Source organism: Colobus angolensis, unplaced genomic scaffold (genome assembly GCF_000951035.1).
Source record: "Colobus angolensis palliatus isolate OR3802 unplaced genomic scaffold, Cang.pa_1.0 Scaffold7, whole genome shotgun sequence".
Taxonomy (NCBI): Eukaryota; Metazoa; Chordata; class Mammalia; order Primates; family Cercopithecidae; genus Colobus; species Colobus angolensis.
In genome coordinates, this window is record NW_012120709.1 from 17,002,421 (window position 1) to 17,020,402 (window position 17,982).

At 38.8% G+C, this 17,982-nt stretch overlaps 1 protein-coding gene across 6 annotated transcripts in view; it reads right to left on the minus strand.

The window, feature by feature from the left end:
• ARHGAP20 (Rho GTPase activating protein 20) overlaps positions 1 to 17,982 on the minus strand; it is a 133,998-nt gene that overhangs the window by 18,370 nt on the left and 97,646 nt on the right. For all 6 annotated transcript variants that reach the window (XM_011926695.1, XM_011926692.1, XM_011926694.1 and 3 more), the window contains 4 exons: positions 16,555 to 16,621; positions 14,138 to 14,326; positions 2,203 to 2,381; positions 537 to 698 (listed from right to left, as the gene is read on the minus strand). In XM_011926695.1, the coding sequence (XP_011782085.1) occupies positions 537 to 698; positions 2,203 to 2,381; positions 14,138 to 14,326; positions 16,555 to 16,621 (597 nt within the window). The remainder of the gene's footprint in view (positions 1 to 536; positions 699 to 2,202; positions 2,382 to 14,137; positions 14,327 to 16,554; positions 16,622 to 17,982) is intronic.

Below are 17,982 nucleotides of genomic sequence, written 5' to 3' on the forward strand. Positions count from 1 at the left end.
AATCACCGGTCTTCTGTGTCCTTCGCGCTGGGAGTTGGAGACTGCAGCTGTTCCTATTCGGCCATCTTGCTCCGCCCCAATTTTTTATTTCAATTGTGAGGCAAATGTTTATTATGGCAAACTTCTTTAACTATTTTCAAACATTTAATGTTTATATTTTAAAACTGCCTTCATTAAGAACGTAGTGAGATAGTGAGGAAATCATAAGCAGGATGTCTCTTTTGGTATATGTGTGTTTTTTGATTTTTTCAACTTAAAATTTTTATTTTTTATATGGAGTGGCAGAAGTAAAGATGAGATCAGTGTGGGATAAAATATTTAAAAAGCATATTTGATATGTTATATCATCAGTGGTAGCTTTTAAAGTCCAATGTTGACTTTGTGAAATGTTTTTAAAACACTTTTTAGTGTAAAAATTATGTTAAATCTATTATGGGTCTTTGCAGATAGAAATAATGTTCATAACGAAAAAGTAAAACACTCTTTCTTTCTCTAGAGCTACACCATGGGGTGGATAAAGGGAGGACTCTTCTTACCTTTAAGACAGATGCTATCACAAAAATAGATTCACAGTCTAGGTGTACTTCAACTCCAGAATTCAATTTCTCTTTTAGTTCTCTGCAGGATTTCACATTGGCCGACTGCCTGAAGATACCTTTGGTGAGTGGTCCTTTTTGATTAAGAAAGAAAAGCATATCCTATGGAGAAGCAAAGGAAAATAAACAAAATGATACTTCACACACACAAGTAAGGCAATGTATACTCGCCCTCTTTGGATGCCAGAGGCTAGGGTGTGCTAGGGTAAAAGCACTGAAGGATTGGAGTTAAATAAATGGCTGGAAAAATTAAAGTTACCTTTCTGGAGAGTGGAAGGGTGGTTACCAGGGGCTGGGGGTGGTGGTGAGGTTGAGGAGATGTTGGTCAAAGGATATAAAATTTCAGTTAGGAAGAATAAGGTCACCTGATCTATTATATAACATTATGATTATAGTTAATAATGCACTGTATTCCTAAAAATTGCTCAGAGAGTGAGTTTTAAGTGTCCTCTAATTTTGCTTTCTATCACTATGTCCTCTGCTTACAGTGTAAGAAGAGAATGGGTTTCGAAGACAAGCAATCCATGGGATTCAAAACCTAGTTATGCCACTTAGTTACTGTGTAACATTGAGTACAGTACTGAGGCTTTAAAACAATTTGTAAAGTAGGGATGGGATGACGACACGATAATAACTATCCCCTAAATCTGTTGTGAAGAATAAACAAAGTGGCTAGACAAGTGTCTGGCATTTATAGATGCATAATACAGTACAAAATGCCATATATCTACTATAGTGCTTGAAGGATACTGGAGACTCAATAAATGCTGATTAGCAGTGATTATTTAAAATATCAACTGGAGATAATATAAACCCAGTGGCTTTCATCTGACCCACTCTATATACAAAAGATAAACAAATGCCAGGGAATGTATCTTTATGCCTGAGCACTTGAAATAGAAATAAAATGGATTTAAAAACCTAAGTGTAACATTGAGTAGCTTCTGCTGCTACAATGATCAAAGAAGACTTTGAGAACAATGTGACGTTCAAGAAAGGATTTGTGAGGAATAATGTGAATTCTCTGTCTACAGAGCAAATTCTACTTTATTTGAGCAGGCTTACGTGGCTCTTTCCTGAAATCAGCAGACTAGGTTATCTCTTCCTATTATGTCTTCCTTCTGATTTCACAGTAGCTAAATCTGATTTTGTTATTTGGAGGAATAATAATGAAGATTCTTTTTTTTTTTTTTTTTTGAGGCGGAGTCTCGCTCTGTCGCCCGGACTGGAGTGCAGTGGCCAGATCTCAGCTCACTGCAAGCTCCGCCTCCTGGGTTTACACCGTTCTCCTGCCTCAGCCTCCCGAGTAGCTGGGACTACAGGCGCCCGCCACCTCGCCCGGCTAGTTTTTGTATTTTTGGTAGAGACGGGGTTTCACCGTGTTAGCCAGGATGGTCTCGATCTCCTGACCTCGTGATCCGCCCGTCTCGGCCTCCCAAAGTGCTGGGATTACAGGCTTGAGCCACCGCGCCTGGCCAATAATGAAGATTCTTAGCCAAAGACAATGGTGTCTATAATTTTTCCATTTGGGGATAGATTTACCTTGCAGAGCTCTCCTTTCCCAAACACCCTTTCCCATCAGTTTAAAGACCAAAATGAGCCTTACCAAGATAGGTTTGGGCAGATTGTCGTTCTCACAAATATTTGGCAGAGAAATTCCAAAAAGCTGTCCTGGCATAGGCGATGTTGGCGATGTGGGCAAGTTGTCCAGGTGAGTGCTAGAACCTCGCCAGAAGGCCCAGTTTATGATAGATCTTCTCCTTTTAAATGTCTTATGACCTGAATCTAAGGAAGAAGTGAGCTTATTAGAAAAATGAGTTTCATTCACTTAATCTTATTTCTATAATTTCCATTTTATGGTATGTTTGTTGCTATGGTTCAAAGAGAAAAAGATGCTAATATATGGCTTTTGTCATTGAAAATTCAACCTATAAAATTTCATTATGGTATCTTATAAATGAAAGACAAATCAATGAAGGAAGAATCAAATATTTGGGTTCTTCTCCCACCCAGTTTTTGGACATCACTGGTCTGTTCATACAAACCCATTTATTTTCCCATTTTAAAGAGGAAACTAAGCATATGAAAAGTTTAAATAAGACTATAGTTAAATACTGAGGAAAAAAGGAAATGTGAAGAGGGAAAGATAAAGGTGGAAGGGGAAGCAGGAGTAAGAGAAGGACAAGATGAAAGGGAAAAGGAGGAAGAAGGAAGAGAAGGGAAGTGGGGAGAATAAAGAGGAGAGGAGTTTTCTCTGTTAAGATGTTCTTTAGAAATAATGCTTTAGTATCTGCCATCTTACTCTCCTCTTGAGAACACAGACAGGAAGCTAATGTCCTAAAGTTTTTTTCTTTCTTTGCAACTGCAGACTTTTATGTTTCTTTTCAGTTCTTGACTTTAAAGTATGTTTAAGGCAGCATGGATAGACACAAACATGAGTGAGACTTGCTGTTACTGATGAAGTTTATAATCTAATAGAGATGAAGAACTGGTTGGGGTGGGGAGAAAAGCAAGTATGTTAATAAATATAATGTCATAAGGTAGGAACAAAGTACTAAAAGCATTCAGAGGAAAGTAAATCACATGTGGTCAATAAGAGGGAGGGGGTGATCCTGGGAGTGTTTACATTTGACTTGGATTTTGAATGAACAAGATTTTAACAGATAAGAGCATCTGGCATAGTGCCTTCCATCTAGTAAGTACTTGCTAAATCATTATTAAACAATAATTGAAATTGAGGAGAGATTTAAGTAGAAAAAGACAACATGAAAAAGAATAGGCAGAAGAAAGGTCAATAGTAAGGTATGGTTTTATACTATAGTGCTAAAATGTTTTTGGTGTCATTTGTGTCTAATTTTAATATGACGTTTAACAGGTTTGCTTATGATTTAATACACAAAAAGCTCTTTAAGGTTCCACTTTTAAAAGTGGCTGATCTCTCTGTCCCCTCTTCCCAACAGATACACACAAGTAACAACTATAAACTCTGGAAAACCAACCAAAATAAACCTAGCTGAAGGCACTAAAGAGTGAACAAAAGAAGGTAGATATAGAGGTCAAAGTGTGACACTCGGATGAAGGGAATGGCATAGCACTGGGTCAGTTTTCTAATCTTACAGCTTTTAGGCTGAGAGCAGGCCCCAGGGTAATGGGGGTGACTAAAAGTTGAGAAGAAACCTCTACTCTTACTGGCTTGAAGAACTAGAGAAGGGAGACAGAGGTACCCACAGCTGGAAAGTGAGGGAGGATCCCAGAAAGAAGAAAACCTGATAGTGGGGGCCCTAAATATTGTGTATAAATTCTGCCCACATCTCTGGCTAACCCCTGAAGCTTGTATTCATGGGGGCAGATTCAAAAAAGCTTGCAATTAAGGTTGACAGAACTGAGATCTGAGGAGCCGTAATGCCTAGGCAGTGCCCACTCATGGTTAGACTCCTTTTTTCTCCAGTGAGAGTGCATGGGAATTGGTAATCAGACTCGCTGTGTGGCACTGTTCTTTATGACACCAAACCAAACTTACACAGAGATGATGTTCCCAACATTCCCTGATAATGAAATACTGAAGGATTGATCTTTTTAAGGAGGACACAGTCAGCAGTCTTGTCATTTCAGTGGAATTAGACATGTTAATTCCAAAGAAGTCTTCTATATTGTTTGGCTATAATAAACCTTAGAATTTTATTTCCTTAGAATAACCTACTTAACTCAATATTTAAACAGCCAAGTTGTGGGAGGATAAATAAATAAGCAACATTTTACCAAATGGCCTTAAGACCATCATCTACACATCACTTCCTTGAAATACAGCAAATGCATCACTGATGTACACACATACAGGTATGTAAAGCTCTTTGGCTCTAGAGTCAGGAGCCTCTCTGTACTCCCAGTTCACTTATTTGGACCAAGTTACTTTACCCCTTTTCTTTCCTCAACCTTAAAATGTAAAGGATATGAATTAGCCCTCAAAGGCTTATTGAAAGGATTATATAGGACAGTCTCTGAAAAGTACTACTTTGTAACAGTGATCTTGATGAATGCTGAGAGATACCAATCTTCTTCCCCACAAAGAGGACAACCTCTCTGCACCTCCTCTCCATGTGGTTTCACAGCCTTCAGCAGGTATCCAGTTATGAAGGAATACCAATACTCCACTTAACTAAAGCAGTTTCTTCCTGCTCTGACATTCCCAACCTCCATTATTTAAAAAATAAAACAAAAACAGAAAAGGAAACTAAACCTTTTCTGAAGTCCAGGAAGGGGTTCCTGTATTAGCAAGGTCAATCTATGCAAATGTGTGCTTAATATATATATGAATATATATGTTGAGTACTTGTGCTCAGTCGTGGTTTGCTCACATTTACTTGATTTTTATTTTTTATTTATTATTATTATTATTTTTAGAGATGAGGTCTCACTATGTTTGCCCAGACTGGTCTCAAACCCCTCCCTGGGCTCAAGCAATCCCCTGCCTCGGTCTCCCAACAAAATAAAAAGTTATTTGACTTTTTTTAGCTTTCACATACTTAAGAATGCTCTATTAAAAAGTTATATACTTAGCTACCCTATGAGTGTTGACAGAGGATAAAGTAGAAATTGAGTCCTTTATCATAAATACTTTCAGCTGTAGCCATGCCTTTTGCTACATATACGGCATTCAACCTGAGCGTTCAGGATTCCTCTGGGTCTGAGAGAAAAGAATTTCATTAAAGTTTACTTTCTTACAGAGCTTTTAATGCACAGATCTTACTTTCTAAATGTCACAAAGGCTAATGAAAAAACGTGCTATTGCTATAAAAAATATGAGTGATGTAAATAAATGTAAAGCAAACTAAATTCAAGTAAATCTAGTTTTCCTAAATGTCCCTGGCAAGATTCAAGTTAGTGTGTTTACATGCCTAAATTAGATAACTGAATGTTAAAATTTACAGTGCTTAAAACTTTGTGTTTATATAATAATAATCATAACAAAAATGTTAGAAATTCTATTCCAGCCATATAACTTCCCAAATTAAGAATATCCCCACCTTTTTTTTTTTTTTTTTTCCTAGAGTAGAAAACACAGAGGTGAATACTGGAACTACAGGGTAAACAGGTAGAAAAAAAGATGTATCCCATATTTTACCAGCCACCATAAAAGTTCAATTCCAGTTCAGTCCTAAGTCTGAAGTAGGTGTGGAAAGTGAACCTACTTTGGGCATAGAGCTGGGAGTTCAGGACAGACTGGAACTCCAAGAACTACTTCAGACTACACTCACAAAGATTCCATTTAATTCCAGAACTCTTCCACTCCAAGTTTTTCCATACTAGGGATGAGTAAGCCATTCAATCTTTCATTTAATTTCTACTCTGTTCTATACACTAGACTAAGCCCTGGGATGAGTTCCCAGGTCTTAAGAAGGTCATTGTCTAAAGAGACAAGTAGATTATATAAACAGGTAATCATAATGTGATTTTAAAAAATGTGTTACACTAGAGATATGTATAAAGTGTTAACTGCCTGAAAGAACAAAGATTTCCTAGAAGTAATGATGGCAGCAGTGGGCTGTCTGGAGCAGCTGCTGCCATCACACTGGCTGTAGCGGGGAGGCATGGCCAGGGCTGCACACTTCATGGAGCTGGCAGGGGCTTGGGACAAGTGGGAGCCCTGCCCCTTCTGAGTTGGGGTGGGAGGTACCTGGGTGCCTCTGCAGACACCCAAGCCATGGCTATGGACCCTGGCATCCCTGGGCTCTCAGGACCTGGGAGCAGGTGGAAGCCCTGCCCTCCCGGGTACAGCTGCAACCACCTAAGTTGTGGTTGCAGGCCTGGGCTTCTCACTCCACAGAGCAGGTAGGAGCCCTGCCCTCCCGGGAGCTGCAGCTACCCAAGTCATGGCTATAGATCAGGCCTCCCTATGCTCTTGGTGGGGGCAGGTAGGAGCAGGCAGGAACACCGCCCTCCCAGGTGCAGCTCCAGTCACCCAAGTCATGGCTGCAGACCTAGGCCTCTTGCTCCACTGAACATGCAGGGCCCCATTCCCCCATCCCCCAACACAGCTGTGGCCAACCAAACTGCAGCTGTAGACACAGGCATTTCTGTACTCTTGGGTGCTCTGTAAGGCCACCCCTGGCCTCGCAGGCTCAGAAGTGCCTGCTACCACTGCCTGGCTTCTCCCTACTGTCTGCACCTGCTCTGATCATGGTGCAAAGCTGGGTGAGCCCAGGTGTGCTGTTGCAGCCCAGCTGGGTTGTGTACACACTTAGGGGCAGTGCTGACATGCCAGCCCCCTGGTGCTTTGGCCTGCTCTGGACTTTGGGTGCCAATGAGCATAGCAGGGAAGCCAATGGGGGGTTGAGGCAGCTCAGTGCTGGCCTGCAGGCGCCTCTTTGCACCTATAGCCTGGGCACCATGAACAGCAGCAGGAGGCAGAAAGGTTCCTGGGCAGAAGGGGGTGAGTCCCTGGTGAGGCCTACTTTCAGGCCAGGGAGGGCCTGAAGGCTGGGGGCCAGGCTGCCAGTCCTGTGGACTGGAGTGGGAACTTGTGGTGCTTTCTCTGGGCCTGCCCATGGCTGCCCATGGACAAATCAGCATGCTCTTCCTCCCCTCTGAGGCCCATAAAGCTCCTAGGCTCAGCCAGAGCTAAGCAGATGTCCTGACAACCAGCTGCAGAGAGGACTACCCACTCCAGGGCCTCCTTTCTGCTGAGAGCTGCAGATGTGAGGATGACCAGTCTGCAGAGAGGAGCTACCCATTCCAGGGCCTCCTCTCTGAGAGCTGCACAGATGACAAAACAACCAACTACAGGGAGGAGCTACCCTCTCTGCTAGGAGTTGGACATCTGACAGGACAACCTGCCTGCAGAGAGGAGCTACTCTCTTTGCTAGGAGCTGAACACTTGATGGGACACCCTGGCTGCAGAAAGGAGCTGCCCCCTGTGGGTCTCCTCTGAGCTGTTCTATTGTTCAATAAAGCTCCTCTTCATCTTGCTAACCATTCACTTGTCTGTGTGCCTCATTCTTCCTGGTCACAGGATGAGAACTTGGGACCCACTGAATGGTGAGGCTGAAAGAATGGTAACACAAACACACAGGGCTGAAACATGCCCCTTGCTTACCACGTTGTGCGTGAAGAGAAGGAGATAAGAGCTGTGGCCCTTTGGGAAGCCCAGACCTGGGAGCTCCCTGAGCAGGGCTGTGGCTCCCACTTTGGGTCCCTGCAGTTCCTGGCATCTCCAAGCTTCTGGGCACCACTGTGTTCCCTGGTGCCAGCCATGGAAGCTGCTGGTAGTGTGACTGATCTGGCTGCAGCCTCACAGCCAGCCAGCACCCATGCAGGCACGTGGAGCTGTCAGCTCTACTGCAGCCGTTGGTCTGTGTGCAGTGGCCAGGCCCCAGGCTCACTCACACACCTCTCGCCACTCCACATCTGACTTGCCTCTGGCAGGCATGGGATCCAGGCTGGTAGTAAGAGCCAAGTGCAGCCCGCAAGGCCGAGTGGGTGGAATGAACCCAGTGGGCTGAGCAAATCTTGGGCAAAGGTGTCACTGTCCACAGAGATTTCTGGCCGGAAAAGTGACAACCCCAAGGTGTTGTAACAGTAACATCTAATAGTAACATGCAACGGTAACAGTAACCTGTAACAGTAATATGTGAGCGGGGCCTTGAGGTCAAAACTTTGAATGTCTGTATCTTGAACCTTCACAATTAACACTAGAGCTTTCCCAATGGGGACCAACCATTCCAAAGACGAGTTACAGATCTCAGTCTCAGAGGGGGCCTTCTGAAAGATTTACTGCTCTTATGTTTTCAGTGTAAGGCTGTTTACTAGGAGGCCTTCTCTACACTGAAGCAGAAATTTGAAAAACAGATTGGCAATGACTATGTTCACCAATGGTTATCCTGGTTAATGGGATATTTTCTGAAAGCTTATTAGAGAAAGCTTTATATTTAGTTTAAAAATAAAATATTTTTCTCAGACAATATTCTAACAGAAATCATTAGATTTTAACCCTTTGTTTCCAGGGGAGAAAACAAGACATGTTTTTCCACATAAGAGACTATGCAAAATACCCATTTCCTAGGACTAAGCAATTTAAGAATTTATGAATTCTGTGGATTTTAAATATACAGGCCACAAACAAGTGTGAAAGATTCTGACTATAACAACTGGCACTTGGTAAATAAGGCAAAATTCTATGTTTATACTATGTGCCGAAAAAGAAGTATTAGCTCATTTTTCCCCATTAGAAGTCGGGTTAATAGCTGGTATGTATGTGAACAAGGGAGCATGAAGATACTCTTGCTCAAATTAGAACATGACAAAGATGTAACAGGCAAAGGAATGAAGACAAGTCAAATAAGATGGCTGTTACTTGTGTGAGCTCTGTTACAAAGTCTTGTAGAATATGGAGACTTCAGCTGGCATGTTTTAAATTATGCATATTTTAATCATTCAATCAGAGGGCACAAACTATGCTCCCTGGACCAAATCTGGCTTGCCACCTCCCTTTGGATAACTTGTGAGCTAAGAATGCTTTTACATTTTTAAAAAGTTGAAAAAAATTCAAAAGAATAATATGTAGTAACACATAAAAATTATATGGAATTTAAACTTTAGGCCAGGCATGGTGGTTCATGCCTGTAATCCCAGCACTTTGGGAGGCCAAGGCGGGCAGATCGCCTGAGGTTAGGAGTTTGAGACCAGCCTGGCCAACATGGTGAAACCCCATCTCTACTAAAAATACAAAAATTAGCCAGGCGTGATGGCAGGCGCCTGTAATCCCAGCTACTTGGGAGGCTGATGTAGGAGAATCACTTGAACCCGGGAGGTGGAGGTTGCAGTGAGCCAAGATTGTGCCACTGCACTTCAGCCTGGGTGACAAGAATGAGACTTTGTCTCAAAAAAAAAAAAAAATAAAAAAATTCAAATTCTATTGTCTAGAATAGTTTTACTGGAACATGACCACACTTATTCATGTAATGTCTATGGCTGCTTTCACTTCACACTCAGTAACAGTAGCTGTGACAGAGATGGTATGTGGTGCATTCATTACTTTGTACTGCTGCTCAGGGCACTACAAATTGCAGTGACTCTGTTACATCTTGACTGTTTCAAATGCCATATGTATCATGATACCACAACATCTTTTTTATTACTTATTATGTAAAAACAATAAAAGAAAAGTGGACTTCTTCTAATGTTAAATTTTTAAGGCAAAGTGAAATGCAGATAACTTTGTTATGGAACTAATGGCAAAATATTATGTTTACTGTGCAATGAAGTAACAGCTGTGGTTACAGAATATAATATATGTCAGTGGTTAACAGACCAATGGTTAATCACAATGCTCCCAACTCATAAGAAAGCAATGGATCAGAAAAATATTTAAAATGAAATATATCATTACTGCAGAATTTCCTCACAAAAATAAAAATGAGGCTACAATAAAAGCTTCTGAGTGGTTCATTTGTTAGCCAACCAAGGAAAGCCATTTACCCGTTTACCAATGGTGAACTGATTAAATCTGTGTGCTTGCAGTAGATTAAGAAAGAGGTCCAGAGAAACTAGATTTAAGATTATCAGCCTTTTAGTGAGACTAGATGATTGAATAGTTGAGGGCATTAGGAGTAATATCAATAGTAAACTAAAAAACAAGGCAAGTGACTTTCCTTGGTTCTTGATGAAGTGATAAATGTTACCAATACCACTAAGTTGTCTAGTCAAGAAGTCAATGCTGAGTTTGAAGTGACTGAAGAATTAACCTTGAATAGTCTGCACAGAACAACTATGGGTAAGAATATTTTCAAAGCATTTGAGAAAACAATAATTCAGTACAACCCGAACTGGAATCTGCTGTGTTATATTTCATGGTAGTGAAAATATGTAGAGCAGAAAAAGGTGTAATTTGACAAATTTAGAAAGCTTGTGAAAATTTAAAGTGTTTAATACCTATGATTATTCATTGTATTGTTTTGATCAGTGGTACTGCCTGAAAAATATGGAAATCTATCAAGTGTTACTGGATCAGTACTGTCAACAGTGAACTTCATTTACTCTCATGGACTTAATTATTGTCAGTTCTGCGAATTTTTGTTAAAAATAGATGCTAAATGTTATCCTGCATTATGCTATCACACAGCATTTCAATGGCTCAGCACTGCTAAAGTTTCATAGTGATATTTTGAACTCAGGGCCCAGACTGAACTTGTTATGAATGAGAAGAACAGCCTTCAACCTCTATTAATGGACACTAAATGGCTTTGAAGGTTAGTTTTTGCTGTAGATACGATGGTGTTTCATAATAAATCCAACCTAAAATTACGAGACAAAACAGTGCTTACATACAAAGTTTTTACTGTAGTAATTTGGAAAACAATGAATGTTTAATTACAAGTAGTATCAAGCTGCTTTATATACTTCTTGTGCCATCAAAAGTTAAAACAAGAAGCAAGATCTTGATTCACATAAAAATTTACACCAGATATGTTTTTTGAGTTAAAACTACAGTTTGAGTAGTGTTTCTCGATACAAGGGCAAAGGCGATTTCCATATCTCAAAATCCATTTCACTATGCAACTGAAGAGCTTCCACCTAACCTTCAATTGAAAGTGATTATCTGCAATGAAATGATATGCTAAAAGGCAAATATCAGGAGAAGAATCTAACGAAATTCTACAAATGCCATGTAAAAGAGACATATGCTGAACTGAAATTAGATGCCTGTAGAATGATATCAGTATTTGGCAGTACCTATGTGAGAAAATATGTTTTCAAAGATGAAATATAAAAATTTTATTATAGATCAGAATGTTTGTACTCAATTTTGATGGCTAGATCACTAACTTTAAATTCCAACTAAGTGAAATGTTATCCCTCCAAAGAATTCACTTCTCACTTATTAGATTTGTATTACATAAAATTGTACTCAATTGTTGTTATATTTTGAATTCTATCAGTAAAATCTGGTGGAAATTTGTTTTTTTCTCCTGTTACATAACACTATATAATATCCCTGATTTGTGATACTGACCTGCAAAATTTTACTATCTGGCCCCTTAGAGAAAAAGTTTGCTGACCCCTGATCTAAATCACTGGTAAAGGCAGTTGCTCATCAAATTCTTTTGTACCTAAAAAGAAACAACATTAGTGGTTCACCTGTAATTTTTTACACAAGCGATTCTGATGCTCTTAGCTGGCCCTTGGCATCACTGGTCTATAGTTGTTCCATCCCTAATCCCATTTACCATGAATCATTTATAGCTGGAATCATCTACCCTCACTTCCAATAGAAAGAAACGAAGCAAAGGATGCCTACAAGTTAGTTGGGCAAATCATTAGAAAAACTGGTTAAAATCCTTAGGATTCCTGATTATTATAAAATAAAGTTGACAAGGACCCAGAAAAACAGTTTTGAAAAACATAGGTACAAAGGTAGAAGAGTAGAAGATTATTATTCTCTTCAGTCTAGTTATAAAGATACCCTTTGTATCTTTAATGAGCTGACAACAGACCTATTATTCATTCACTCAACAGATATTGATTGAATACTTATTTGTATATGCCAGGCACTTTTGCAGGTACTGGGGATATAGAAGTGAACAAAAAAGACCAAAATCCCTGCCTTCATGGAGCTCACATTTTAGTGGATGGAAAGACCATCATGTCTCAGTGTTCCCCTTTCAAAATTACCCAAGGTAAGCAAAAAATTTTAGAGTCCAAAATCTCAATTTACTATTATAGAGAGATGACTGTTAACAAATTCAAGGTAAATTTGTGTATCTGATGTTGGCAAGATGAGGGAGTCCCTAATGATTGATCTACTGATTTACTAATGACTTCGGTAAAGTATAAATTTGAGGCTAGGTCATCAACAGAAAGTGACAGGCTGGATGTCTATGTGGGTAGAAATTTATGTAAGACAGTTGATTCAAGTAGTTGGAGAATGCTGCACAGAAACAAAGTTAAGACTACTCTCCCAGTATGAAGTGCCCATTAAGGTTGGTCACTAATGATACAGAGTAGCCCTGATGCTACATGATTTCTTCCAACCATGCAGAGTTCATCTAGAGATGAGATTTTAGGAGGTGTATAGGAATGTAGAAAAGAGGGTCAAAGAAACAGAAGTTTTCTGCTAGACAGGGATGATCACGATAACCATGGAATTCAAGTTGCGTAAGGAGGAAAGTAAAGATGGACAGGGGGACTAACAGATGGAGAAAGTGGTAGAGTTTAGTAGGTTTGAAATGAAGCAGAAGGAATCTGAACTTCCAGAGATGAAAAATAGAATGAACAAAGGCTGGCTGAAGAAAACAGATGGTGGTTATAACTCTTTTTGTCCAATAAAATGTCAAAATCTTGAATCAAAGGGGCGAAAAGGAAAATAAGTTTCACAACGCTGTTACAATTTCTTGATGTAGTTATTTCAGAAACTATGTTTTAGTATGAAATATAAATTAGAAATTAAACAACTTTAAATGCATTAGAGGAGATTCTGTTTAAAACAATCTTGGTGTGTATTAACACTTAAGGCAAAACAACAACAACAACACAAGAAACTCCTTACAATGAGTGCTGATTTAATTTGTTTTCTGTAAGTTCAGATGGGTACATACAAATGTTTCTTAAAGTAGGGTTGTTCTGTAATGAAGATAGAAACAATATGAGCTAATTCTTCATTAATACTCTATCAGTTGAATCACACACAGATGAAGAATTTCAGACTTTCCCCTGGCACTCAGATGATGCCAATAATCTGTCAAGTGGCAGGAAGGTGGTCTCAGTGATCTCTCAAGGTCTATGTCATCCCTTTGTTTTTATTACGCCTGGGGTCCAAGTTTGGTCCTTTGCAAACACAAATCCTTGGGTCTCCCAGTTCACACTGACAAAGGTAGCTATAGAAATTCACAATCAATTTTCTACTATCTCACTCATACTTTTTGGTATCAATTTTCTTCTGTTGCTTATACAATCTTCCTTTCAGACAGAGCTTAAAGCTCAAACTTGGGTTAGGGTAAATTGCGGTTCTCTTATATTGAACATCACTTTTATCATTCCAGAGTCTTTATTGTGGGGTGGGTAAGAGACTGCTATGTTCACAGGGAATTCATATTAGATTAGTAGGCTAAGGAGAGACTTCTGTAGAAATCATCTTAGTCTTCACATACTTATCAGCACCAGAATCCAGGTAGGGCATCACAATCTTCTGACACCCATCACTGACAGCCTCCTTTTTATAGTGCAACCATTTAGGGAGAACACACAGTTGGAGTGTATTACAGTACAAAGAAGGCATTGACTCTTAGTGCCTTTGACTCTGCAGTAGGAATAATGTTTAAGGGGAAAGAATGGTGAAGAAAGAAGGAACAGACTGTATTGCTACTAGCTGCTAGCTGCTGATTCTTAGTCCATCATGCCTATTGCTGATTTATAAAACTATCTTCTAAAAGTCCATCTTTCCTTTTCAAAATACTTAGCAAATTCCGAGAAAAAATATCTCATCTGGCGGGAGGTTTGAGTACTAAATTTATGTTCAGGAACGAAAACTTTTGCTAGAAGCAACTCACCGCTCAGTTGCTGGGCTGCAGCCAGGCGGCTGGGCTTCAGGATGAACTGGCACTGCATCTCTCGGGGGAGCTGTTCCATAAGGAAGGGCTCTTGGAGGTTGAAAGGGGTGGTAGAGTCCTTTGATCCTGGTGTCAGGAGTGCCGTGTCTCGAAGATGGCTCATTTTAATTCCATATGGATATTCATGCCCTACACAAAGAAAAAGTTAAATGTAGACTTCAGGCTGACTGGTACTGTCAGCATGTGTACTACAAAATAGGAGTGTACTGAAATTTACTCCTGGTACTTTTGGCATAAAGAATCCCTTTGTTTAACAGAATGATCATTTATACTCTTACAGTTGGAGACCAGCATGCAGGTGGTCCTACCAAAGTAGTTTTAAGGGGAGGAGGGAGAAAAAGAAGAAAAAAATCTTTAAAGATTATCTTGTTTGGAATGAATGCACAGATCAGTTTGCCAGTTCCATAATGCTGACTTTTCCAATGTGTGCATCTAAGGATAATTAAAGGTATTCTATTGTCTCCTTTGACATTAACTAGATCTATACATTTTCAGCAAATACATGTCCTTGCTCAGTCTGAAATCTATGATTTAAAATATTTTTTCTACCTACCACAGAAGTATAAGGATCTATATATGTCAAGTATCACTATTATTAATATTATTTAACACAAGATGTTTGCCTAAAAACATTTCATTAATTTTTATTAGTTATATAGTTAGTTACTCAAGAGCATTGGGACTGGTTTGATTTATGCTTCCCTCTCACTGCTGCCCTCTGAGATTGATGTTCAGAGGCAATGATCAGAAGGAAGACTGCAGGGGATCAGAAACACAGAAACAGATGCAAAAAGGAATGTAGAAACTATAAAAACGAAACCCTGGACATCTGACTACAACATGATTTTAACTCTTTAGTATTCTAAGTAATTATGTCCTTTTAGTGTGATCCTCAAATACCACTGTGATGTAGATTTTTTAAGTACAGAGAGCAAGTTCCCTTCTATTCCTGACTTATCACTAAATGTAACTCAGTGAACTTTTACTCTTCCTTTTCACCTGGTCCAGGCATACAATGTCAATGTTTCATTAATATCAAGTACTACAGCAGCTTCCAGAGATTAAGGCAGAAAAAGGCTTCTATGACAATAAAACGAAATAAATTTATCAAAATAGCCGGCAGTTAATCTATAATTGAGGTCTGCAGAGCACATTAAAATAATGATTAAGCATTGCTGCTAAATCATGGGACAATAATGTCCTATGTCCCATTGTTTTTCAGTAAGAGCTAGTCAGAAAGCTTGGGGCTGTCATAAGCCTAAAAGTTACCATCTACATAGTTTTCATTAATATATTTTATTAAAACAATAATTTTAAGTGTTTGATTTTTAATAACTTTATTGCTCATTGACTATTACAAAAATGACAACATTAAAAATCTGAAATACAGTCGATTTTGTCTTCAGCTCTGTGCATGATCACTTTCTGTATTCTAAATCTGAGCATATACATTTGTAGAAAAATTTGGTTTTAGATTACTAAGATCCACTTGAAACACTGAATTACACAGTTGTGACCTCATAGATAAATGAAATAATTACATGAAATAATGCATACAATATGCTCTGCATGATGGCTGGCAGGTAGTAAGCATTTTAAAATTGTTAACAGAAATTGTCATCATCATGATTATCATCGTCATCATCTCAAGATTTGGTAAAGATACTGTCCTTTAACTGTTCTATTTCTGTTAACCACACTGAAATTACTGATCAAGAAATTTTTTTTAGTTAACGGCTTCAATAAGGTAAAATGGAACATATTTATCAACAATTCCTCATGACAAATGCTGGAAAATCTGACTAGAGAAATAGCAAAATAATTAAGTTATTGAAGTAGCAGATAATAAAGACTTTTAGGAGTCTAAATGGGTTAATGTGATTTTCTTCATGAAGCTTAGGAAGGTTCTGGGTATATAGCAGGTGTTACAGACTCACTGATGAATTAAGATGCATGGTTGTATTTTACATGGTCTTCCATAGAGGCACATAGTAGGTAAGGGAACAGGAAATGTAAAAACTGAATATGAAAAATAAATGTATGGAGAAAAATACCAATACATGTTTCTTTCTTAGAAAAATATTTAAAAAGCTTTGGCAGGATGACTCTTGTTTGTCAAATGAAAAAGCAGAGAGAAAAGTTTGTATTTCTCTTCCCAACTATACCATTAGCTTGAATGAGGAGATATTATTTGTCTAGTACATAGTAAATCCTTGACAGATATTTATTAAATGAACACCATGAAATTTCCTATTTAATAGTATTTAAGCTTAGGACCATATGACCAATTCTCAGAGACACTTAGACTTATAATTAAAACACAATCGATGCTATCTTAGACTTTTGCAAAAACTTACCAATGAGTGGGTATGGAGCCTCTTCTTTTCCAGAGTTGACCCACAATTGGTAATCTCTCTCAGAGCCCTTAGAGATAAAAGGAGTTAAATGTCACAATAAATCTTTCACATCTGATACTTGAATGAGGACACATTTTTTTTTTTTGGTTTTGTGTCCTCCCTCCTGCCCCCTACTCAGTGATGGTTAGAGATCCATGAACTGCAGTGGAATCAGGCCTTCACTATATAGGTAGCCTAGAGAGCGTAAAATCATAGTTAGGCCCCTTTACAAAGGAAAAACAATCTTCCTGGCTCTTAAAGGCTAATCTCTTCCTTAGAGTCCTGACTTCTGCTATGTTCCTCCACTTCTCAGAGAATATTGGGCTTAACCTCCAACATGCCCCTGCAAAGACAACCTTATTATCAAGGAAACCACAAAACACTGCTGTGTCTATGATTAAAAAGTAATATCTCAAAGGCTGATTATTAGCTCAGCTGCTTCTGAGCAGGAGAATGACCAAGAGGCTTTGAGGAGATAAGTAATTGGCACAACCTCTACTGGCTTTAGTTTAGGCAAGTTCAGTCCTGGGGAAAGAAAGGACAGGAATTCTATTCTAGAGAATAGGCCCAGTCATGGAAAACAATAAAATTGTTCACTAGCAGAATTATAATCCAGCAACATTATAAATCCCACTTGAAAGAAATGATACTAAATTATACAGATTTTTCTGAATTCTCTAGGAGGGATAAAGCAGAAATGTTTTAAATGAAGCTAGAACAGATAAGTCTGTTGGCAATATTTCATATCCTTGCCTTTAACTTCTGATAAAAAATCATGGCCCTGACCTTATAATACCATAAAAACCATTCCACCCCCTCATACTCAGTTTATCTGTTACTTCCTCCCTGCCCCATCCCTCCTAGTCAAAAAATTTATGGTAAATAGGAAGACCAATCTAATAAAAATCCTTTCTTTTTATATAGTGTCTGAACACACTGTAATAATCCCTTAAAATTGGTATAACCAAATAGTCTCAATTCCTAATTAACAGTTCTTTTTTGGTCTGAGGAGATTAATAATTTTATCCAAAGGAAAAGCATAGATAAGAGAATGAATCCTGTCATTAATTCCTCTACATACCCCTAAAACTATCTAGTTTCTTCCAAAATATATTCATATAGCTTAGAAATTAATGAAGGTGCCTACTTTACCCAGTGCATATATTTTAAATGTAATCAAATTTATATCATTAAATGTAACTAATTATCAGATTATCCCAAATTCTGGTTGTCCTGAGTTCTAAAGGGCTTACTATAGTACTGTGTATAAGCAAATCTAAACACAGAGGGGGCCGAGCAAGATGGCCGAATAGGAACAGCTCCAGTCTCCAACTCCCAGCGCGAAGGACACAGAAGACCGGTGATTTCTGCATTTTCAACTGAGGTACT